Source organism: Elgaria multicarinata, chromosome 19 (genome assembly GCF_023053635.1).
Source record: "Elgaria multicarinata webbii isolate HBS135686 ecotype San Diego chromosome 19, rElgMul1.1.pri, whole genome shotgun sequence".
NCBI classification, from domain to species: Eukaryota; Metazoa; Chordata; class Lepidosauria; order Squamata; family Anguidae; genus Elgaria; species Elgaria multicarinata.
The window spans coordinates 20,529,252-20,554,017 of record NC_086189.1 but is presented as its reverse complement, the minus strand read 5'-3'; the positions used below and the strand labels follow the sequence as shown (position 1 = coordinate 20,554,017).

The 24,766-nt window shown below is 58.4% G+C and overlaps 1 protein-coding gene across 1 annotated transcript in view; it reads right to left on the bottom strand.

The window, feature by feature from the left end:
* Positions 1–24,708, bottom strand: part of SARDH (sarcosine dehydrogenase) — a 30,613-nt gene extending 5,905 nt beyond the window's left edge. Inside the window, exons 1-18 of the mRNA XM_063144428.1 lie at positions 24,654–24,708; positions 23,774–23,997; positions 21,552–21,861; positions 20,442–20,620; positions 19,813–19,992; positions 19,530–19,653; positions 18,609–18,709; positions 17,461–17,565; positions 16,352–16,481; positions 13,631–13,717; positions 12,210–12,300; positions 8,480–8,621; positions 7,685–7,768; positions 7,302–7,415; positions 6,943–7,081; positions 6,039–6,152; positions 5,200–5,347; positions 3,076–3,169 (exon numbers count right to left, since the gene is read on the bottom strand). Of these exons, the coding sequence (XP_063000498.1) occupies positions 3,076–3,169; positions 5,200–5,347; positions 6,039–6,152; positions 6,943–7,081; positions 7,302–7,415; positions 7,685–7,768; positions 8,480–8,621; positions 12,210–12,300; positions 13,631–13,717; positions 16,352–16,481; positions 17,461–17,565; positions 18,609–18,709; positions 19,530–19,653; positions 19,813–19,992; positions 20,442–20,620; positions 21,552–21,855 (2,136 nt within the window). The 5' untranslated portion in view covers positions 21,856–21,861; positions 23,774–23,997; positions 24,654–24,708. The remainder of the gene's footprint in view (positions 1–3,075; positions 3,170–5,199; positions 5,348–6,038; positions 6,153–6,942; positions 7,082–7,301; positions 7,416–7,684; positions 7,769–8,479; positions 8,622–12,209; positions 12,301–13,630; positions 13,718–16,351; positions 16,482–17,460; positions 17,566–18,608; positions 18,710–19,529; positions 19,654–19,812; positions 19,993–20,441; positions 20,621–21,551; positions 21,862–23,773; positions 23,998–24,653) is intronic.
* Between the last annotated feature and the right edge of the window lie 58 nt (positions 24,709–24,766).

The following is a 24,766-nucleotide window of genomic DNA, read 5'->3' as shown; positions in this document are numbered from 1 at the left end:
GCCAGACGCTGTTCTTGAGGCGGGAAATAGGCAAACGAAGGCGCTTGCAGGAGGCTCTCTGGCATTTCTCAAGCACAGCCAGGAGGGGCTTCAGACCCCCCCCCCCCGGTTCTCTCTGGTGTTCCCACTGCCTGGCTCAGGCCAGTCTCAAGAGAGGGTCGGCCACTGATGGAGACCCGAGAGGCTGCGTTTCCAGAGGGCTCCGGCTGGTGCAGTAGGGCAGGCAATGAAGGCCGCCACAGGCCAGTGCACAGCCTGCCTCGCTGCGTCCGTTGCGCCTCCAGTGAACCGCATCCCCCCCCCCCCGGATTTTAAACTAGCAGGTTTATTTCACAGCCTCCATGACCCACAAAGCTTCTGGAACGCAAAAGCATACTGACAGTTACACCGGTACAATGCCGGCCCTCGACTAACTCATACACACACACACACACACACCCCTATATCTATATGTATATGTGACATGACAATCCCTCGTCTACAAGCGCTGGAAGGATTGGCGCTGTCACCTCAGCTCATCCTGAGCCTCCTGTGGAGATGCTCACTTAACATGACACCACACATTAATCTAGATTAGCCAGATGAAATATTCATGGCCCAAATGCGAGAAGAAAACGACTCAAACCCATTTATTAAGAGCAGGAAGCAAAGCAAAGCCGCGGCAGGGAGGGTCTGTGACCAGCCTGGCTTGGCCCCCGCAGCTCCACACGGCTGACGCCTGGCAGGGAGAGCGGGTGGATTTGGGACAGATCCGCCCCTGCCCCATCTCCTCGCCAGCCCCACACGTAGCCTCCGGCATGCAGCAGCTTTCCCACCTACTCCAAAAACCCAACCAGAGCACGGCGCCCTTTTCCCCTCGGGCATCCTACAGGGTCCGTGGATAGGGGCCAGAGGCAGGAACCGTGGTCCGCCAGACCAGAATCCGGGCCTAGAGCGAAGCCAGCGCGATCTACGGCTCAGTTGAGCTGGCACCGGCCACACGAAGCCGCCCCTGCAGTTCCAGAGGGCCCCAGGGCCCCACGTGGCGCACCTGCCACTGCCTTCTCGACCAGAAGGGAGCCCGTCCCAACAAGCCCAGAGAACAGCTGCCCTCGCTGGTCCTGCAAAAAGGGGCAAGCAGGAGCCGCAGGGCCCTCCCTGAGCCTCAGGTGCCAGCCGAGTGAGCAGCCCAGAAAGGGGGACGGGGGCAGAATGGGGAGCCTGGAGCTTAGCAAGCATGAAGGTGGGCGCAGAATGGGGAGCCTGGTGCTCTGCTACGGCTGCCCGGGAGTTGAACTGGGTGCCTGCTCTTCTCCCCCACCCACCCCCACCCCGCTCCCTGGAACGGCTGCCTCGTTCCACGCGGGAGAACGCGAGTCCAATCCAGCTCAAAGGGTCTCTGCCCTGCAACGAAGACAGAGAGTGGCTGCAAGGCAGAGCTGGGTAAGCAGAGAAGCAACGCCGGCTCGGGGTTTCGGGGTGCCAGGGGCAAGATGCCCTCCATGAGCCCCTCCCCTCACCCCCCCCCCCCCAGGACACCTCCTCACCCCCGTCGTCAGCCGCAGGTTGCCCTGGGCACGCACAGATAGAACTGACGCCACCCTGCAGAGCGGCTTCCTCCGTCCACGCCCAGCGCAGCAGTGGCCAAAGCCGCCGCACTGCCTCGGGCAGCCACTCCACCTGGCCCCCGTGATGCCGCCTCCAGAGCCCCCCCCCACCCCTCCCCGGCCCCCCACCCGACCGCAGCAGCTTCCCACTGAGCCCTGCACATCTGTGCACATCATCAACCTTCCATGCACTGCTGCACCACCACCGGCACCGCGACAGCTCCCGGTGAGCGCTGCTATTGTTCAAGAAGCCCCAAAATAAACCCACAAAACCTGTTCTATTTTCCGCTCTATTGTTGCTGAGGCAATCAATCGCTCCTCCACGAAGGGCGGCCGACTGCAGCCCCTTTTATGGCTCTAGACGTGCCTCTGGAGCTCTGCACGTGCCCCGTTCGCACCTGCTCAGCCCACCGGCTCTTACGGCCTGCTCCCTATCTCCCCTTTCTCTTTAACAGCTTTGTGGCAGGCAGAACGGCTGCAGCTCGTCCTGACAGTAAACCTCCCCTTCTTTCCGTTTGCGGGGCGCGTGATGCGACCGAGGGTTTCCCAGGGGGCCTTTGGCCCTCCGGCGCCACATCCCAGAAAGCTGCACCTGGGCCTGGAAAATCCTGCAGAAACGTGGCTGGAATTCCAGAAAGTCTTTTATCGCAAAAGTAGCGGTGGGGAGCGGCGTGAGGGCCTCCAGAGGCTTTTGGACTGCAAACCCCATCATGCCTCACCGTTGGCTACGTTGCCATGGGGATGATGGGGGCTGCAGTCCAACGGCATGTGGGAGGTCCCCCGCCTGCTGCCTTCCAGGAAATCTCTGACCAAGAAGGGACCATCCCGCGCCCTACGGTGAGAGGAAGCGGTTGCCTGAAGCGCCCGCACGCGTCCTGCCGGAGGGAAAGAGCTCCCCGTCCGTCTCTCGGGATCTTTCGCAATGGCTGGCTTCACTCGGTGAGAATCCCCTCCCCGGACCCCGTGGCCTGGTTCGGTGACGCCCCCTTTCTCGCTCCTCATCCAGACACGCCCCACCCCTGCCAAGCGATGCCCGCGGATGTCCCGCTCATTCCTCGGACCCGTGTCCGTGGTGTTTGCACGCCGGACAGCTGAGGTCATGGCTGACCCCTGGCAGGGTCATCTGAGTGAGGCCCTGTAGCGTGACTAAGGTCTCTCCGAGCCAAGCGAGGCTCTTCCTTTCCGCTCCGTCCCGCATTGGCAAAAAACCACATTTCTCTCCCCTGGAAGCGCAGCGGCGAAGGCGAAGAGACGCGGAGGACCAAGATCTGTCCACCTCCCGGCCAGAGCTCCGGCAAACTCCAATGGCACCTTAAAGGCTGATGGATTTGGCAGCGAAGGAGAGAGAGAGAAAGAAGGGGACCCCCAACCGATCCCCATCCATGAGCTCTGCGGAGACAGGGAGAGCAGACGCCCCCGGCAAGACCCCCCCCTCCCCCAGCCTGGAAACAGTCCACGGGGGCCCCGTGCAGGCCACGCCGATGCCTACCGTGCAGCCTGCCGCCTTCACCAGCTTGTGCGTGGAGAACGGAAAGGCCTCGTCGCTGAGATCCGTGTCCAGCACCTCCTGCAGGACAGCACGGCTGTCGGGAAAGAAAGCAGCCCTGATGAGGGGAAGGGGGGCCCACGGACCAGCCCCACGCAGCCACGCGCACACACACCACGCCGCCACAGCCTGGCAGGGCTGTTTGCCCGTAGGAAGGCCGCTGGGAAGCAGAGGCCTGGCGCCTCTGCTTTGCGGGGCAAATCTGGCTCACCTGGGATCCCCACCTGGCCACACACCCCTTCCCTCGGCCACCAATCAGCTGGGGGTTTCCTGGCTTTGGTGTGTTCCCTCCTCCCCCCCCTCCTAAAAAGTGACAATGCCTCTTCTGACGCTCAGTCACTGGCAGCAACCAGTTCAGGGGTAAAATAACTGGGACTTTTCATTGTATTGTATTTTTGGCCTCATCCCCTTTTGCCTCTGGCCCAGCCCACCAGTGGGCTGCAGCCCCCGAGAGCTTCACCGAAAGAGGTTCAACACCCCTGAGTCAGAGCGCAGCTCAGAGCCTGGGAACGCTCCACCCCCACCCTTTCTAACGTCAAAACCCTCCGCTGTTCCTGCCTCCCTGCGCTCTGTTTGTTCTAAGCCTGTCAGAAAAGCTTTTGGATTTGGGGGGGATTTAGCCGACACCGAAAAGTGACAAGAGCCTGAGATGATCTTCGGAAGCCCGGCCGGTTGCTGCGCTCGGCGGGCCCAGGGCTCCACGGCCTGTCAGCAGCGCCACGCATCAAGCTGACAAGCCCACGCGGCCCCCTCGGGAAAAGGTGCCGGGGGGGGAGAGGGAGCATTATGGAAATCAATGACACCTCCACACGGATCAGGAGCACAAACCCTCTTGGACTCCCCACCGCAGCGCTCCGCCTGGCGTCAAACTGCGTGTCGTCGAGGTGCAGCGCTGAGAAGCCGCAGCCCCCCTCCAGGGGAGACAGAACTCTGGAGCCCTGAGACACATCCCATCACGGCCAAGCCGGGCTCCATGGGGCTGTAACTCGAGGGGGCAGGAACAGGGATGGGGGCCATCGTCCTTTGGAGGCTGCCGTCTCCAAGGACTTCACAACAGGGAGGTGGGCTACCAGCGTATCACCCCCCCGGCCTCCCCTTCCTCCCCCCCCCAAAGGCGATGAGCTGGGCCGGGGAGGGAAGGCGGCTGTTCTGGTGCCGCTATCAGAGCCTGCGTTTCTGAGCCAAAACTCCCGCTTGGAAGGAAAATGCAGAGATTCAGAATTGCTCTCTGTCCTCGCTCCGTTACAGGGCCCTGCTCTTGCTCAGCAGGGGCGCCTTTCCCCCCTCTCTGTGTGGTGGCCCCGGGGGTCTTCAGAGAGCGGCCCGTGGGCATCAGTGGGCCACGGACCCCTCTCCTGGCTCCATCCAGGGCTCCCGGACCCTCCTCCTGGGTTTTGTTTCATTTAATATGGTTTAAAACTGACGTTGTTTTTTAACTGGGAGAGTGGCACGCATCTGGCAACGTACCCCCCCAGCGCCATCTTTTTGGGGGTCCAAAGCGTGGCGCTGTGCTCTTGGGAGCTCAGACACACACACACATGGCGAGGGTGGGGACACGCAGGGGGAGAGGTGACCCCACACACGTCTCCCCCATGGCCCCCCTCCAGCATCACGAGAGATATCCAGCCCACCCTCGGACACGTTCCCCCAAATGTGATAAAAACCTTCTAACCTCCGCAGGCAGTTCACCAAAGGCGGAATGCTGAATGCAGGAGCTTTTGTGTATCACATTTATATCCCCCCTCTTGCAAGGAACCCAACGTGGTTTACATGGACCTCCTCCTCCCCACCCCCCCATTTTATCCTCACAACGACCCTGTGAGGTAGGTTAGACGGAGAGACCGAAAGACACCCAGTGAGTTTAATGGCTGAGCAAAGACTCGAACTCGGGTCTCCTCAGTCCCAGTCCAACACTCCCAACCGCTACACTGCACCGGTTCTTATTTAGGCCAAGCCCGCCGACAGCACCCTCGTTCCTTCACGCGTGGGCTAAAGACCAGCCCCCACCCCCGGGTCCATCCCCATCATCACCCCCCCCACACACACACACCCCTCTGTTCCTCTCACCTGCAGGGCCCCTGGACGCTGATCATCCCCAGCTCCTCCGACTGGTCAATCAGCCGGCAGCGGAACGTCCCGTCCTGCAGAGCGCTGGTGATGTGGGACCAGTTGTGCTGTGCCACGGCCCCTCCGACAGCAAGGTAGTAGCCATCCCCTGGGAAGGAAGCCGGGGGGGGGGGGGAGATATTGCCAAGGGGCCACGGTGGCCAAGTCGGCAGCGCCTGCATTTCCTCACTGTACCGGAGCCCAGGGGCTCCCCAGGGCACCCAGTGAGTCAGGGGTGCAAGATTCTGCCAGCCGTGCTGCGTTCCCATCGAAGTGCCCGAGGCCTCTTCTCCCAGGGCAGCGGCACGCTCAATGCATCGCAACACAGAGCTCTGTGCCCAGGCGACCCCGGTCCAGGAACAGGGACAGCAGGCCAACTCAGCGTGGCCCGGGGGGGGGGATCAAAGGCACCATGCTGGGCCCCCGAGGCCTCTAACAACAGAGCTGGAGCCCAGTGCCCCCTGCAAGCTGCAAACCTGCTCTGTGAGGGGCATCCTCCAGGTCAGATAATGCAGTGGGGTCATTCCACAAACCCTCCTCTTCCCTCCGGCTCTGGTTTTCCTTGTGTGTCGTGTCTTTTTTAAAGGGTAAGGCTGTGGGGCAGGGGCTGCCTTGCTTTACGGACTGCTTCGGAAGCCCTTCTGGCTGAGGAGGGGGAGAGGGGAGGGTCTAAAGGAATCACGAACGGCGAACAGACAGAGGAGGGCATTGCAGGGACGAGGCCGACCGCCTCTGCCGGCCACCGTTCCGTGGCTTTAAAAGCAACGAGGACCAAGGGGATTTTCCTTCCTTCTTTTTACCTTCAAACGCTGGTGCCAGTGCGGAGTCCTGGGCGCTGGGCTCTATTGGGCTGACCGTGAGGTCGCTCTCGACTCCCCCGTGCCGGTTGAGCATGCAGGTGTAAGTGGTCGCCCCTAGAGACAGAGGGAGAGGCCCCCAAGGACCAGAATGGGTCGGGGGGGTCGCTCCTTACGAGCAACATTCGCGGTGGGGGTGGGGGGCAAAGGGGCCAGGGGAGGAAACTGCCATCGCGGTTCCTCTGAACTGCCCCCGTCGCTAATCTGCCTCCATTTAGCTGAGATAAGAATAAGCTAAAACAAGGCTATACAGTGGGTGAGGGAGCAGCTTGGAGGCAGCGAGAGAGACAGAGAGAGAGAGACAGAGAGAGAGACAGAGAGAGAGACACAGAGAGAGAGAGACAGAGAGAGACACACACAGAGAGACAGAGAGACAGAGAGAGAGAGAGAAAGACACACACACACACAGAGAGAGTTCTGCCCCAGAGGAAGCGTGGAAAGAAGCTGTTTTACACATTCCCAAGATGCCTCAAGTGAGCGAGGCCCAGGCTCTCACGCAGGATCGGGCCGCTCCACCTGCTCCTTCCCCACTCGCTCGGTCACCCAAGCGGCCTCTCCTGGCTGGGACACTCCGGCAGACGCAGCACCCTCGGAAGGAAGGGGGTGCCCAGTCCCCAAAGGCGTGAGCGGGGCTGGCCTCGGGGTTCAGATCAGGGAGGGGTCCTGAATGAAGCCCACCCACAACCCACCCACCCTTCCTAGTCTGAACAGCAGGAGTCTGATCCGAACCTGTCATTTCCTGGGAGGAAGGGATGGAGGGAAGCCGGTGCCTGGCCCAGGCTGGTGCCCCCACCCCCACCCCCACCCCCACCCCCACCCCCGGCAGTGACCAGGTGGGGCAGGATACCTGGAGGTTTGCTCACATCCGCCGTGAACAGCCAGTCGGCCGCCTTCCTGGCTTCGGGGCCGACGAGGTAAAACTTGCCAAAGTAAGACATGTCAAACACAGCCAGCGCGTTCCGACAGGTTAAACACTCGTCCCGGATCTACGAATTCAAGCCCAGGCAGAGGGCACAGTGAGCGAGGGGTGCACCGGCCACACCGCCCCCTTTGTGCCCTGGGGTCATGGAGGGACCCGAGGGAGGGGAGCTCTTCACCTGGGGGCTTCTAGCCCCCTCCTCCCCACCCAGTTGGGCCTGTGGTGCTCGTGGTCCCAGGACCGTGGTTTTGAGCCCGTGCGTCGTTCTCAGAACATGCTCTACTCACAACGTTGTGGTGAGGGGGGAAGTCAAACGTGTACTCGGCCGAGAGCAACCGGCTATAGGCACAGTCTCCGTGGGGGGTCTTGCCGTACGCGCCGTAATAGTCGTAATCCAAAACCTGCAAAGGATACAGGATGGGGGAACCTCTCAATTCCGGTTTCGCTCCGTTTCTCCTTTCCCCTGAGTGCAAGTTTGCTTCTGGCCATTCTCGCATCCATCCATAAATTCAGCAAAAAGCTCTGCTGAGAATTCAGATGCGTTTTTCCAAACACGTGCATTTGGCAAACACTCCCCCCCGCCCCGGTTTGCGCACTTTTTGCCAGTGGTTTTACAGGCGGCGGCAACCCGCTGTAGCACAGGTCCCTCCAGGGTGCCCAGGCTGCTTACCGGCGCCTCGCCCCGCAGGTGGAACCAGCCAGGCCTCTCCCAGCCGTGTCTCTCCTGGAAGACGCAGCCCTGACGCAGGAGCTCCTGTCGAGGGAATTGGGGAGGGGGGTGGGAGGGGAGAAGGGCGGTGTTAAAAGGCGCCTGACCACAGGAGCCAGACGCCCAGAGCCACGAGGCAGGCCGCTGGGTTTCAAAGCAATTCTGGCCTCAGGAGGGGCCCTCGAGGCCAGGGGCGGGGGGCACACCGGCACCCTGGCGTTTGGGCTGCAACCTCCGTCAGTCTCAAGCAGCCCGGGCGATGGTGGGGGTTCACAGGAGCTGTAGGTCCAGACATCTGGAGGGCCACATGTTGTCCACCCTGAGCCTGGGATTGTTCTCCCTGCCCTCCCCCATCACTGCCTGCTTGTCCACCTGGCGCCTCTCGCTCTGGCCCAGAGGTGACGGAGGTGGTGAGAAGGAGGAGGAGCAGGAGACGCCGCGGCCTCCTGGCTCCCCGGCTCTCTGCCTGCCAAGCAAGCGAGTGGGAGCAAAGGGGAGGAGGAGGAGGAGGAGGAGGAGGAAGAGCAGCTGGGGGGCATGGCAGGGAGAAGGTGGACTCCCTGAGGGAGGAGGGTGCCCTGCCCAGGGGCCTCCAAAAGCTAGAGCCAGCAGGGCAAGCGGCTCCAGGCTCAAAGCCTGCTATCCTGAAATACAACGCATCCAAGGCCACGCCTGCGTCTCTTGCCTGCCAGCACCCTGTGTCCCAGGAGGCCTCCTGAGCCACCCAGAGCTCCTCCCATGAGCTGCGGGCCTCACCTCATAGAGTGGGTCCCTCCGCATGTTGCGTCCCGCCAGGGGCTCGTCGTGCGGGAAGACGATGGAGTAGTTCTTTGCGTACGACTCGTGGCTCCGCTCCCGGATCCAGCGGTTGTTGGTGGTGAGGGAGTGGGGAAACCTCCTGGAGAAGGAGAAGAAAATGGGAGCTCGTCCGAGAGAGAGAGAGAGGGGGGGGGTAGAGAGAGAGCCATCTTGGTTGCCCCTAAGGCGCTACCCTTGAAGCGGGGGGAGGGGAGCAACATCCCAGGCAGGCCGGGAGTCGTACTACTCCCGCCAGAGGCCCAGGGCAAACCAGAGGGCTTCCTGCAGCGGGCAAAGCCAGCTCCTTGCCTCCTTTCCTCATCCAGTTCCAACCCTGGGATTATGCTGCTGCCACACGCAGGGACCCCCCTCGCCCAGCCCCACACGGAAGCACATTGCTCGCCAGAATGTTCCCGGCCCGCTACTGTCGGTGTCTGGCGGCATTGCCTCCAGGCACCCACGTGGATCCCTCTCCTCCTCCTCCTCCTCCTCCTCCGAGCCAAGGATCGCACCTCGGCAAGGGACCCTTTCTTCCCATTGCGGTGTCTGAGCTTGGCAGATGGATCGACGGCACTTTTATTTCAGACTCCCTGGCAGAGACGAATGGCAAGACGTGCTCAGGCAGAGGCACGCAACCCCCTCGGAGGTGAAGCGGCGCCTTCAGCCCGGGATCCCCAAGGAGCCTGGCGACAGGTGTCGGCACTAAGGGGCTCCATGTTGGCAGCCTGGGAACATGCTGCACTTTTCAGCCTGGAACGGCCTGGATCTCTGGCCTTAGGGTGACGCCTCCCTCTGCCTCCACACCCAGCAGGGCGGGAGAGGTTTGTGCTCTCCCCGTGAAGACCGGTGAAGACGGACGCAAAGCCATGCAGGCGGCAGGGGTGGGGCCCCCTGGAGGCACGTGCCCCCAATGTACTTCTATGTGCCCTGCGCCTCTGGGGCTGAGCTGCAGGCAGGCACAGAGCGTGGGGGCCGCTTCCTTACGAGGTCTCCAAGGGCAGCGGGCGGCTGCACAGCTGCGCAGCGTCTGCCTGTGTGCTGTTTTACCCCAGAGCCAGGGAGCAGGGAGGGAGTGAAACAGTGTCCCTCGTCCACGCCTCACCCGACGTGCAGAGGAGCCGTGGCGACCTGCTCCTCACTGGCTGCAAAAGCCTTCAGGCCAGCACCCATGGCCATGGCCTTTCCCCTGGCTCTCCGACTGAGCTGAGCATCGGAAGCGGCCTGGTGCTGAGCCGGGCCCTTGGTGCACACGGCTCAGCGTCACCCTGACCAGCACGTGGCTTCCCAGGGCTCAGGGCAGGACGACTCCCTCCCTGGGGGCTGAACCTGGGGCCTTGTGCCTGCAGAGCCGGGGCTCCGCCACGGAGCTGAGGCGCTTCCTTCTAAATGCAAAGCTGGGGCAAGGGAGGGCAGCCCTTTGCCAACGTCGTGAGAAAGGGCAAAAGCCAGGGCAGGGGAGCTGGCGTAGCAAGAAGGGAGCCTTCGGCCAGGTTGACCCGGCCTCCTGCTCCTGGGGGTTTCGCTCCTCTTTTGAAATAAAAGAACACATAGAATCATCATAGAATAGCTGAGTTGGAAGGGGCCTCTAAGGCCATCGAGTCCATCTCCCTGCTCAATGCAGGAATCCACCTTCAAGCATCCCTGACAGATGGTTGTCCAGCTGCCTCTTGAAGGCCTCCAGTGTGGGAGAGACCACAACCTCCCTCGGAAACTGTCGCAAGTCAGCCGTGCTCCTGATCCTAGACGCTACTTTTCTTGAATTTGCCTTCAGGATATTTTATTTTATTTATTTTTTAAAAGACTCAACACATTTAAACCTGTAAACTAAGAGACTGAACCAGAGATTATAATGCCAAGAAAATGTTTCTGTAGGAAATGAACGACGTAAAGCATATGCCGAAACCGATCCCTGCTGAAAACAGCATGTTTTATTGTGTGTGTGTGTGTGTGTGTGTGTGTTTGTGTGTGAGTTCTTACCCTTTGTGGGATGTTTTGTTCCTAAGGAGTTTGCCTCTTAATCAAGTTTGGGTTTGTTGTACTTTTATATGTTTTGTCTTTTAGAGACTGTTTGTTTTGCATACATGGTTTACATTGTTACAATGTTAAAATGTTCTGTAAGAAATTGTTACATTGTTCCTACAGAATGACGGAGGTTCTTTTGGCATCATAATCTCTTGACTTACAAGTTTAAATATTTTGAATCTTCTAACAATTTGGTATAATTTTGATGTAGTTCTGCTCATCAAGAGATTGCAGTTCATTTAATTATGTTTCCTTTTCCCTTTTCCAATTCTCTCATTTCTTTTATGTGTTATTTACAGCACCCCTGAAGAAAGATTCCCTGAAATGCTAACTGTTGTAAACCACCCAGAGATGGGGCGGTATACAAATGTAATAAATACATAAATGTGTTGGGCCTGTATTAAAACCCTTTTTCGAGCATCTGGAGTTTTCTCCTCCCTTTTTTCCCTGATATCGGGCTCGGCTGGTTGAGGCAGGACCCACTGGCCTGGTTGGTACAGCGTGTGGGTTGAGTACGGGTCGTTGTTGAATTGTGGATTGTCCTTATGTGCGAGTATGAATTTAACTATGGTTTGTTAAGCACACACAACCCCGGAAGAGAACCCATGGTTTGTTATTGGGTTGTGAACTCTGGTTAGCAGCCTCTAGTGAAGCCACAGTGCCGCAGAGTTCGCACACGATTCAACAACCACCCCTACTCATCTCTGGGTTGTCGTTATGTGTGAACTAGGCCATTGCGAGCGTAATGTCGTGGCCGTGTTTCTTCACCGTGAGAAGGTCAGCTCCCCTCACGGGGTTGAGATTCTCCTCCTTTTGCCCAGCAAAAAGGGAAGCTTGGAAGCAAGGATCGCACCTTCTTCAGACGTACAATTCGTCCTTCACAAAGACGACAGCTTGGCCCAGGACAGGCTTTCTTCTCGTTAGGGCCAAAGCTCCCGAAATAGGAACGATCCACAGAAATGACAAACCCGATTTCTTCAAGCTAAGCCAGACTTGGCTCAGGGGCAGCAGCGTCTCACACAGCACCCCCAAGTCTGCGAATATGCAGGGTGGGAAGCAGCCACCGGCGCTCCCCAGACCGAAGCACACGGTAAGAACACGGCCCGTCTGCAAAGGCGGCTGGGAGGGACACGCCTCTGCCCGTGCGACAGAAAAAGGCCAGCAAGGAATCGGCCAGTTCAGCGGCACAGTCCTGTTCTGATGAATAAGAAGACAGAGCCTCTGGCGGCGCTGGGCCTCTTCCCCGCTCCCAAGCAGGAGGCGGCTGCTCTCCAAGAATCCCTACAGGCCTCCATCCAAACCCAAACACGCCTCCTCCACACCCCACAAGCACACACACACACACAGAGGCATGAAATGGAGACAGACGGGAAGGAACGAACGACGTCTCTCCGAAGGCTGGTGTTTTCGCCCCACCCCTTTGCCTTAAGCTCCACCCACTAGTGGGAGGCAGCCCCTCCCCCCCAAGTCCCCTCCAACCGAAGGGCCCGTTCTGAGGTCCTTCTGATGGTGCTTCCTGTGGGCTGGTGACCATCTCAGACTGGAAGGCCTCCCAAGAGAGGAAGTGAAAGGGCCTTCAGGCCCTCTGGTGCCAGGATAAGGCCTCCCCCTCCCCTCTGTTTCCCCGCTTGCGTCTCTCAGGAAGCAGGAGGGCGAAGTTCCTCACCTAATGTCATAGCCGTACATGTCCTTCTCGGGATGCCCGTGAACAATCCAGTGCGCCAGCTCCTTGCCACAGCCACCGCCAAGCATCATCCCTGTGGGGAAGGACAGGCGGGCGTCAGGGGTGCAGCTCGGCCACTTCAGCCCCTGGACTTAACGGTCCTCATGCAGCCCCCCCTTGCCCTACCCCCGCTCTAGGCGGCCACGTGCCTCTTCTCAGCGGTGAAGCACCCCGCTCACGGTTCCCTCCCGGCAGCCCTCTGATGGCCAGTCCACACCCAGCCACTGCCACTGCCTTCCTGACGTGTCACCCACCTTGTGGCCTCCAGGTGTTTTGGACTCCAACTCCCATCAGCCCCAGCCCACATGGTCGGTGGTAAGGACCGCTGGGAGTTGCTGTTCAAAACATTAGGAGGGCTCAGGTCAGCGACAGCAGGGTCAGACACTTTGCCAGCCCTGAATCAAAAATAAAATAAAAGACGCGCCCCGCCCGGACAGCTTTGCATTTTTGGCTACTGTGGCTACAAGAGTACAACGGGGTTTGCTTTGGCTGCCGCTCTCTGGCTGGTCATTTTTGGGGGGAGAGAGGCTGTCCTCTGCCCCCAAGGTCCAGCCGTCCTGCCCTAGTAGAAGGCGCCTCCGCTACCGTCCCTCGTCCGTCTTTCCTCGCAGGGTCCTCTGTTCCTGTGCTGCAGCCCACCCCACCTTTCCCAGGCCAGGGCCAGGGTTTGCCTATTGGCCTATTCATTCGTTCGTTCTTGGCTTCCCCACTTGCTTCCTGAGGGAACCGCCTTATTGCTCCCTTTGCCTACGGATCCATTTGCTCGGCAGCCCGAGAAAGGCGGCCTCCGTCTTTAAAAACTGGGAACTTAAGCGACAAGCCCCGTGGCCGGTCTGCGCTCACAGCATCTTTCTCACCTTTTGCAGCCAACCCAGAGGGGACGTTCTCTGGGCTCCTCTCTCCCTGAAGGCAGGGAATGGCACCCACTCTGGCTTCCTCCCCAATCTGGCCGTCTCCTCCACCATCGTCCCCAGGATGCCCCTGCTCAGCCCATCCCAGAACACCGTTTCCCCCTTTCATTAGTACAGGTGTGAGCGAGTGGATCTGCAAAGCAAGCGATGCGTCCTCTTCTCTAACAAATGTGCCTTTCGGGAGTGAAAATTCCAGCTGTGTGCGTTTGAGCTCATTTCCCCATTTTAGAAGCAGCTGTTCCCCGTCAGAGCCAGAGCATCGAAGGTGCCACGTGCCCCCCCATCTCTGGCTAAAGGCCCCCTGGAAGCTGCACTGGTCGTTACACACGTGCACCCGGATGTTACGTGGCTGGGTGAAACGAGGACATCCGGAAAGGGTCCTGGCCCTTCAGTGTGAAACCAGCCCTCCTCGAGTGGTGGCTTTTGCTCTCCGGAGGAAGGTTTGCCTCTTACCAGCGCTGTTGAAGCCGCAGCCCAGGAAAAAGCCCCGCACCTCCGGTGCTTCCCCCATCAACGGCTTGTGGTCAGCCGTGAAGGACTCTAAAGCACAGAGAACAACATGGAAAGATTGCGCCGTAAACGGTGCTCCAGCAACGCAGCCTTTAGTCACGGGTACAGCAAAGCTGCGATCCTACCTTGGTGGAAGCCCCATGGGATGCAGCGGGACGTATTCCCAAGGAGACAGGCGTAGGACGTAACATGCATAAGGGCAGGGGCCACGGCTCAGTGGGAGAGCACCCAAGGAGGGCTGGGAAAAACCCTGCCTGGAAGCCTGCAGAGGCGCTGCTGCCAGTCAGTGTCGGCAACACTGGGCTTGATGGACTGACTCGGCATCAGGCAGCTTCCTTTGATCTGCTTTAATTGTGAGAACCATGAGGACTAGAATCGTAATCGGTTTGTAGGCGTTATGGCTACAGCTAGGTTACAGCTGCCCCCTGCTTCGCAGGCAGAAGGTCCCTGGTTCAGTCCATCTCCGAGGGGGGCGAGGAAAGGCTCCTGCCTGAAATCCTGGAGAGCTGCTGCTGCCAGTCAGTGCCAGCAATACTGGGCTAGAGGGACCAAGGTGGGTCTGGGTCATTTCCTCGGTTCCTATGCGCGCACTCTTAATCCCGCTGCCTGCAACGGCCCTCTGTGCTTTCCAGGGGTCCCCAAGTCTCCCTCGGCAGTTTGAATAGCAGGGTGTCCCCGTGGGGATCTCCCCAAAAGAGGAAATGCATCCCCCGAAAAGAGGGGGCAAAAGGGAGCCACAACTTGCATAACGTTTGCTGATGCTATTTATGTGCCGCACAAGCGAATGTATACGTAGCGATGTGGATTTAGAAATAACCGCTGTGATTTAAATAGAACCCTGCCGGCTCTGTGGACGGCTGTGAGCAGGGAGGCCGGTGTGCCGGCGGCTGGATCTCTCTGCTGCCCGGCTGTTAAGCAACAATTCTCAGGACTATCTTTAAATCGGACTTGGACTGGGCAGTCCATCCAATCGAGGACTCCTTCGAACAGAGGAGTGTCCTCTGTAAAACAGGACACCTGGCCACGCCAGACCAGGAACTCCTCTTTTACGACTCCCCAGGCTCGGCCCATGGGCCTCCCTTGGGGTTCTCCCAAGTTACGCCTGACGGTGACGCACAAAAGGCGGGACTCTGAGGCAGGCAGGCGTCAGCGCTGCTCTTCCCATCCCTACCGAGGGGCCCAAGGTGGGCCTCAGGCAGCCCCGGTCTCCTCGGCAGCCCCTGAGCCCGCCCGGATGCGCAGGAAGGAGGCACCACCCAAAACACTCCCCCCTTCTGCTTTTGCCTTTAGTCTAATTATTTCCAAAGCTCTGCAAGGTGACTCAGACGCCTCAAGGTCTGCAATGCTTGGCTGAAACCACCCCTAATGGAGCTGAAAATACTTAAGGGGTTATTATTCGTGCCTTCGAAATCATTCGTTCAAAACAGTCGTCTTCCTCTGAAGCAACAGGGCCTGAGACGGGACGCTCCTTGCGCCGGGGGCCTGCTGGGCCCAGGCACTGCATGAAGCAGGGGCCGCTGGCCAATGCCCCCCTTCTTAACACCGCGTCCAGCAGCCAGCGCCGCTATCTGGGCAGACGGGACGACGAGCCGCTTTCAAGCTGTGCTGAATTTCCCAAAAAGCACTTTGAATTGGCTCACTCCCATTTCCAATTCTGACCTGTTTTTCAGTTCATTCAAACAGGGAAAAATGCACAATTCCCAAAACAAAACCACCACCCCCCCACGACCAAAGGGTGAAAATGTGTATTATGATGATGATGATGATGATGATGATGGATTTTTTTTTAAAAAAAAACAATTGCAAATTCAGGAACTTGTGAGCATTTCTCCAAAACGAGTGTTCAGAATTGCGAAGGGAGCAGATTTGCATGAATTGCAAAGAGAAACGAAATCCTCCAATCTCCCTAGAATTTTGCTTCCAAGGAAACAGGTCTCTGGCGCCACCTTCAGGGTCTGCCAGTCAAAGCACCCCTCTTAAGGACATCTGAAGAGCCCTGAGGCTGGATCAGAGCAAGGGTCCATCTAGTCCAGCACTCTGTTCACACAGCGGCCGACCAGCCGTCGGCCAGGGAGGAACAACACACAGGCTTACTGCCTCCGATACTGGAGATAGCACACAACCCTCAGGGCTAGTAGCCCTTGATAGCCTTTGCCTCCAGGAATTGATCCAACCCCCTTTTAAAGCCGTCCAAATGGGTGGCCATCACCCCTCTTCCTGGAGTCCTCCTGCCACCAGGTGAGCCATTCAAAGGCTGTCCTCTTTAGGGCTATGAAGTGTGGCCAGCTTCCATTGTTCGTTTGGCATCAGTGTTCAAAGGTGTTTCTAAAAGGGAAGGCTGTGCATTCCATAATCCTGGGGCAACAGCAAAAGAGACCCTGCTCTAGAGGGCCACGTGTACATCTTTTGGGCAAGGTGTTCCTCCATCCAAGATCTTAAGAAACCTGGCAGTGATGTGGAGAGCAAGAGAGAGACCCACCCACAGTGTGCGACACATATCATGAAGGACAGGCAGGGTGGGAGCTCCGCTGTCCCAAAGGAGCAAAACGGCCAAGAGTTAAAGTGATTGTCAGTGGGTAAGTGCAAAGGGTTCATCCCCCTCCCTCCCTTAACACCCCCCCAAAAAAAACACCAGTGACATACTTTTATGGACCCAAAGCGTACCTGGGCCACAGACTGTGGATTTAATCCCGGTCTTCTCCAGCACAGGGACCCGGTTGATGGCTCCTTCGATGTGCTGTGTGAACACGTCCCAATCCAGATCAAAGAGGCCAAAGGCAAATTTGTCCAGGACCTGCAAGGGCAAAAACGGAAATGGCCCAACGTTGCGCGAGCAGCACTCATAGCGGGCGGATGGGATTTGCGGGCTCTCTCTCTCTCTCTCTCTCACACACACACACAGAGGAATCATCTAAGACACACCCACACCCACACACCCACCCCGTGGGGAGAAACTGCCATGCAGGAAGCAGGAAAGAGGCGAGAGGCCCTTTTGCAGAAGAGCAGCCTGGGGGGACAACAGACCCTCTGGGCAAACTAAGCTGCTAGAAACATAGACTAGATCAGGTCTGCAGAACCTGGGACAAGGGCTAAAAATACCCAAACCACTAGCCTATTGGAACTTCAAGCTCTTCCTGCCAGCAGCGGAGCCTTGGAGAGGCATTTCTCACCCTTTCAGAATGGGGGGGGGGAGGGAGGGGGAAATGGCACAGAAGCTAGGAAGCCCCCCAGTGATGGGAGGTCAAGGGGAAAGGCGTGGGCCCACGTGGGGAACCCCAGAGGGCTGGCTTTGGCCCCTGGGTCTTACGTCCCTTCGTCCTCGTCCCCCTCCTCCGGTGTCCTAGAGAAGGAGGAAGGAGGAAACAAACACGAAGGACCCATCTGGTGATCTTCTGCTGCTCATAGCAACAGAGATGGGGTAGAAATGGAATCCCGGAAACACTCCTGCAGTGTAGGTCAGAGGCGGAGAGAAGGCGAGATACACCTCCAGGTGTTTTGGATTTCAAAGCCCATAAGCCCCCGCTAAGGGAGCTGGAGCTCAAACACCTGGAGATCTACTTTCTGCCCACCCCTGGCGGAGACCACGTGGAGGGCTCTCAAAAGCCACGGGGCTGAATCCCAACCTCAGTGCAGGCTCAGTTCTGCTGCTCTGTGGCAAACCTGCGGTCACAGAAGTGGCCATTTTAATAAACTCCGGGTTCAAAGCAAGGCCCGTCCCCCTCCGTCCTGGAAGATGTTTTTCATTATTATTACTACTTCAGGGCACCGCTCACCTCCTCCCAGAAGATTGGATTTGACTCATACCCGCCCACGGAAAGGGCATCGCCTTGGAGACGGAGGTACACCGATGCGTCGTGATCTCGAACATTCGGCATGTTCTAAAAATACCCAGAGAAGAAAACTCTCAGAACTGGGGCAAAAGAGGCCTCCTGGGCCCAGCCTGTCCACACAGGGGTCGGCATCTGTGCAGATGGGAGCACCTCCAGCCCCCCAAGCACAGGGGGGGGGCGTGACATGCGCACATTTCCCCTCACAGAGGAATACACGCTAGGAGCCAGGATGGACTCCCGGTTCAGTGTAAGCCTGGGTCTTGTATTATGAGATGGGTGAAAGAGCCCTCAACCTGGAGTCTCCCACGTGGTGCCTGCCAGGCTCCCCGGCCGTCTGGGGTTTTGCTTTATTTCTTCGTATTGTTTAATCTGGGAGGCTGGCCAGTGGCTTTTCTTTTAGCCCTCCCTTAATGGACTTCCTGGGCTCCCAGGATAAGGAGAAGGGGGTGCAGAACATCTGAAGGGTCCCAAAGACACCCCCAAACCCCACACAATCAGAGCACTGGGACCTAGTTTAGCTGCACAGGGTCAAGCCGTTTTAAAAAGGAAAGAGGAGCAGGAACCCCACAGATTGACCCGCCTGCTCTTTAGGGGCTGAGAGGTCTCGAACAGCCATTTCTCACCCACACACAGCCGCCGTAAGTCTGTTCTGGGTGGTATTTAAAGGGCCTTAGAAGGACATCTAGTGTCAGCAGGAGGAACAAACGGTTCTGAGGCTGACATTTAATGTTTTCAGAGCAGTCTGTCCCTACAAGATCTTTTTCAAAAGGTCTTTTGCGGGAACAGCACACGGTGAAACCCTTTTAAAGGGTTTCAAATGCCACAAGATGCTTCAAGATGCTTTCTTTAAAACCCAGTGTGGCTGTTTATTTCGGGCGGAGCAGAGTGCCCCTTCTCCAGAGCTAAGGTTTCGTAGGTTTAGCTTCCTGAGAAAGGAAGAGAAAACTGACAGGATGACGCCACACCTAGGACCTCTCCAATTCCTCCCCTCTGGCTGTCCAGGCATCCAGAAAGGAAAGCGCGAGGCTACGCTGGAGACTAAGCACTCCGCACGGGGAGCCACAGAATGAAAACCCAAACTGCGCACTGACTTGGATTCCCTCGATCCTCTCGGTCACCACGTAGGCGTGATGCATCGCCACCAGGGGCACGCTGACCCCCGCCATCTTGCCCAGGGCCGGGGCCCACACGCCTGTTGGAGAAGGAAGACCAACCGGTGAATGACCGAGGCAGAGGGACGCACCTCCCTCCTGGGAGGGGGGGATGGATGGAGGGCGCTGTACAAAATCACACATGGGGTGGAGAATGCAGGTGAGAGGAAGACATTTTTCTCACTCTCTCAAAATACTAGAACCCACTGGGATCATCCCATGAAGCTGACTGGTGGGAGATTCAGGACACGGCACAGAGTCAAACTATGGAATTTGCTGCCACAAGATGTGGTGATGGCCACCAATTTGGTTGGCTCTGAAAGGGGGTTGGATAAATTCCTGGAGGAGGAGGAGGAGGAGGAGGCTAGCCATGGCTACTAGCCCTGATAGTTGTGTGCTATCTCCAGTATTCGAGGCAGTAAGCCTGGGTGCACCAGTTGCTGGGGAACATGGGCGGGAGGGTGCTGTCGCACCGTGTCCTGCTTTGTTGCTGCCTGGCCAACAGCTGGTTGGCCACTGAACCAAGTGCTGGGCTAGATGGACCCTCGGTGAGCTTGTGTCAATTCCTGGTTTCTTTTCTTCTTCTTTTTAAAAGAAGGAATCAGAAAGAAAATTATGGTTTTCATTTTTTTGAAACGCCCAGAGAGCTTCGGCTATTGGGCGGTATAAAAAGGTAATAAATAAATAAAAATAAATACAATAAATAAGCAACTCTGCCGTCAACGTTTCTGCCCAGGCCAAACTTGGGAGGAAAACTTTGGGCTCTTTCTGTGTAAGCATCTGGAGACCCAGGCTTGCCTTTTGTGCAAGAGTACCAGCATTTCTGTTGGGAAGAGCAGGATGGGGGCCTTTCTTACCGACCTGCGCAGTTCACCACACAGGGTGCCTGGATGGTCCCATTCTCCGTCACAACGGCCGCTACTCTTCGGACGCCCAGGTCGTCTGTTCTGACCTCAATGCCCGTCACGGGGCAGTTCTCAACGACCTGAAGAAGATGGACCACAGGTTCAGGAGGAGACCTATTGCTAGCGATGGGACCCGGCGGATAGGGCCGCCAGGACTCTCCTCTTTTAATCTTTGTAAACCAGCCAGAAAGATTTAGTTTTGGGGCGGTACAGGAAGGTCAGAAGTGAAACGAAATTACCAGAGCTCCTTGGCTGCTGGCAGCCCGGGCCAGGGTCGTGCAGGTCCCCGCCGGATCCATGGTGCCGTCCGTGGGCACGTAGAGCGTGCCGTAGAGGTCGCCCACATTCATCAAGGGATAGAGGTCTTTCGTCTCCCCCGGAGACAGGACGTGCGACTCAATGCCATAGACTTTGCCCAGCTGCGAAAGACGCGAAGGGAACGGGCAGCTCAGGAGGGAGCAGGCCAGGGAAGCCGGGTCTCCTCTCGCAGAGAAGGCCGGTTCTGCCTCGGAGCCTGCACCTACGTCTTAGGGTTTACATGCCAGCCATCGATACAATTATTTCCAGGGCAGGCTACAAATGTAAACAATAACATGCAAAATAAAAAAACAACCCGTGCAAAGCAATGCAACGGAAGTGGGAAGGGCTTCTGTGGGTCACCACAACAAGCATCGCTGAACGTTCCCTAAATGGGAATTTTAGCTCAAAGTTGGGGCGGGGAATGAAAGCGTTTTGCAATTTGGGGGAGCGAGCAAAATGTGCCCCAAGACGTGGGGCTTTTCCTGGTTGTGGCTGTCTAGAGGAGAAGGTTGATGCAGGAGCTGCTCTGGGAGCCCAAAGGGTGCCGGCTTGGGCCTTGGCGCCTTACCGACATGAGCCGCTTGTATTCGTCCAGCCGCTGCTTGTTGGACGCGATGAAGAGGCCGCCATTTTGGATCCACCCCGTGTGGAGCCCCGTCTCCTGCTCCAGGTCCCGGCTGACCACGTTCCGGGTGTGAGCCAGCAGCTCCACCTCCACGTCGTTGGGGCGCAGCTGCCACAAGAGCCCTGAGGGAGCAGAAAGGCCGGAGCTCCGGGTGTCAAGGAGAAGGGCTGCTGGACACCACGGCCGGCACCAACCTCTGAGCAGATGCTCAGGGATCCTGAGGCCACGGCTCCACCCGGGGAGGCTGGGAGGGAGGGAGGGAGGCCTCCTTTCTGAGGGCCAGGCTGCCATTTCCTGAGGCTTTTCCCTTTCGGGGGCTGCCCTGGAACTGCTGGGCAATTCTGCTGCCCCACCCCACCCCGACTCCCACACATCAACGCACACAACGCACATCCGCTCCCTCTCTGCTGCCGCCCCTCCTGATCTGCTACCGTAGGCGAAGGTCTCACCGTGCCTCATAGGAGGGCAGGCCCCAACCCTTGTTCTGCTAGGCTTTCAATATAAGGCTGGAAGTTTTAGCTCTATTCATTTCAAGGCCTTCGTTTTAGTTCATGTCAAACCACTTTGGAAGCCTCCATTTGTGCTGAAAAGCGGTACTGAAATGTGCGTCTTATAAATGACAGGAACTCCTGCCCCCACCTGAACCCCGCATGGAACTCTGGCCGCTCTCCAGGGAAGACACACTGTCCCGAATGGGACTATGACTGCAGCATCACGATGGATTGTGGCCAGTTCTAAAAACGTCCCCATCACATCTGGCCAGGTGTGTGTCTGTGTGTTTTCACCACCTTTTGGACACAATGCCAGGAGGGTGGGATCCTCAGAAGCTGCCCTACACAAAGCCATGTGTGGGTCCATCAAGCCTGGTATTGTTGACTCTGACTGGCAGCTGAGGCCCTCTGGGGTTTCAGGCAGGAGCTTTTCCCAGCCCTGGCGCCCCTAAGCCACCTGGCACGGGGTCACGTCCCTCGCCCCACCAGCAGCCAGCCAGCCAGCCAGCCAGCCAGCCGCCCGCCCCCCGGCCTGGCAGACGATAGAGTCGGGCTCCTTTACCTGCGGTGTGCCAGGTGGTGCCAGAGGTCAAGCGCTCCCTCTCGAGGAGGACGACGTTGCGCAGCCCCATCTTGGTGAGGTGGTAGGTGGTCTGGCACCCCAGGCTGCCTCCACCAATCACCACCACGTCCGCGGACGCCGGGAGGGGCTTGCTGGGCCCCCGCCCCGGCGGGCTCCCTTCCTTCAGCGTCTTCTGGTAAGGGACACTCTTCTCTGCCGTCGGTCCGGCCGCACTGCCGAGCCACCGGAGCCTTTGACCGGAGGACGGGGGCTGCATCTGGAACACGCGCCTCCAATGGGCCATGGCGATCTGGCGGGACAACAGACGAGTCACTGCCGCCACACCTCAAGCCAGGGTGCCCAAGTATTTGTTCACCTACCGCATTTTTAGCGCACTCTTCAGCCAAAACTGGCTCCCTGAGTGGCTTGCAAGGATGAGACAATCCCTGCCCTCAGGCTTACAATCTACAAGACACGACACAAAAGGAACAGGGATGGGGAGGGAGAAGGGAAAAAGTAAAACCCACACACCAGTTCTTCGCCTTAAAAGTTCTGGTAGGTGTTGATTCTTGCAGGGAATGGGTGACACCAGCTCCTTCTCTGGCTGATGTACTGAAGGGGCGGGGGCTGGGGAGCCGGGGGGGGGGGGGTGTTTCCATGATGATCCTCCTGGGAGGGAACGGATGCAACCTCCCAGTGGCTCCTTGTTCTCCGGCTGATGGAAGCACCGCCCAAGGACTGGGATGCTTGTCCTTCTGCCGTATTGTCCTGCCCAACCACTGTGGTCCTCTGAAGAGGCATTCCTGGTGGTCCCATGTGGAAACCACCAGGAGCGGGGTCTTTTGTGTGGTGGCTCCTAGCCCCTACAGACTGCACTTCCAGCTGTGATCAGGCTACATCATTCTTTGCCATTTGCTGCCTCTCAGCTTAATCTACCTCACAGTACTGTTGTAAGGGTAAAACGTAGAGGGGGAAGACCATGCAAGTTGCCTTGGGCTCCTTGCAAGAGGGGGAAAGCCGGGAGATGCATGGAACAGTAAATGCATGCACTAAATGCTGCTGGGCCCTCAGGGGTTAAAACCGTAGCCATTTAGCCCGACTGAAACAGAACTTTGGACGTTGTCTCTGCTGCTGCTGCTGCTGCTCAGCCCCCTGCTTGCCAGGGGCCCTTCTGGCTCAGCCTGGAAACTCCACCGGTGGCCATGATCGGCACACCGGGACTTCCCTGCCTCCAGCCACCTGAGCCGTCCTCTTCCTCAGCGCCCGCTTCACGTCTCCCCCCCATCAGCCCCCAAAGAGCGCAGCACCCCGAGAGAGCCGGACTGCCCCCACCCGAATCGTCTGCAGGGCCTCTGCGCCTTTCTGCAAAAGCCCCTCTTCCGCCAGAGACTGCCTGAAGCCGGGACGGCTCCAGAGGGACCACAAATCATCCACACTATTGGCCTGTTCCCAAAAGGAGGCGACCACGGGGCACTTGCCAAAACATATGGGTAAGAGAAGCGCTGATGCAAATTAGACAAACCCTGAGTAAAAAGACATTGTGGAATCCAATAAGCCTGTCACACTCCTTCAGGTGCAGACACCGCTCCTGTCTTTAGACCCAGGGGGCCCTGGATTTATGATCACAAATGTTTATATCCGTGAGTCCTGGGTCGACCCAACTGGTCAGACGCTATAAGGGGCTCCGGTAACGATGGGGGTGGGGCTCTGAAGCTGCAAAAGTGCCCGGACCGAGGCCTAGATCCCAGCAAGGGCTGCTCGCATCCCGGCAGGCCCCCACAGCCGCAGCCCTGGCGAGAGGCCCCAAACGCGGGTCAGCTCCGCCGGTGACCCATCTCCACAGCCTGGCTCTGGCCATCGTCACCTCCAATGGCAGCAGGGCAGTCGTGGAGCTGAAGGGCCTCAATTACCCCTTCGAGACCAAGACACCCCCAAATACTTTCTGATGCATCAAGGAACACACATACATGCATCCATTTCCACCCTCAGCCACGGTGAGGATTGCAGCTCAGCTCAGAGGGAGCAGGGAAGGCTGAGGGGGGCGGGGCGGCAGAGGACGTCAGCGTCTACCTGCTAAGAAAAAAGGCCCAGCAGCGCTGCGTCCCTGTGAGCCTCCGTCACATTTACTGCGTGGAACAGCGCTATGACACACACAGAGACACGCACACGCTGCTGCGTAAAGCGTGCAGCACCCACAGAACGCTCTGCTCCGTCCTGTTTACCTCTTAAGTCAGGCTGCCGTTGGAACGTCTCTTCCCTGCGAACGCTGCTGAAAACACCTCCTCCTGCTGCTGCTCCTCCTCCTCCTGGCTTCCTGCCTGCCTTCAGCCGAGCTGCCGTTGCAGAAACATGAACCCAGCGTTGAAAGAGGGCACCCGAGTCCGACCGCAGGCACCGTGGGGGCTGCTCTTGGCCGGCCACAGCGAGTCCCAGAGTCCGCGTTGTTCTGGGGGGAACGAAGCGATGCGTCAGCAGATGGCAGCCGGAGAGTCGGCCCCCCGGGGGGGGGCAACACGCTTATCAATGGCCGCCTCATGCACCACAAGCCACACGGAGCCACGCGCATCACCTGCTCCATGCGGAACGTCACAAACGTTCGAGCACAGAGAAGAGCCACCGAAAACACCCGGCGTCCCTGACCTTGCGCCCTCCAGATGTGTTGACATCCTGGGATGCTGGGAGTTGCAGCCCGGCACATCTGGGAGAGCTGGAATAGGCAGCCCTGCGCACAGAGGGAACCCACGAACCACGTATGGGATTGGCAGGCACAACACATGGCGGCAGGAGCCACCAAATCGGGCAGCTTTGAGAAAGCGACGGAGCGTCCCGTGAGGGGGGGCGGCGGCGAATGGGGCCCCCATGGAATACACGAGGGGAGCAGAAAAGACCCACTCTTCTATCCATCCCCGGAAGCGCGTGTCGCTTGGCGCATCAGCCCCGGAGGACAAGGCTGCCAAGCCGACGCTTCCAGATGATGGAAAGGCGGCACTCCGCAACGGCGTCCGGACGTGACCCTGGCCAAGGCTCTTAGCAGCGCCCCCGGCTGTTGCCCCCCTCCGTGAGCTTGGCCCTGGGCAGCCGACGTGGGCCCCCGCGCACTACCTCGCTTCCTGCTGAGCTCTTTCCACGGCATCTGGGTCTTGCTCACCCTCCACCCCCTGCACTGCCCAGGGCCAGTAGCCAAGCGTAGCTGGAGCCAAGCCTCCCGTGGCTGC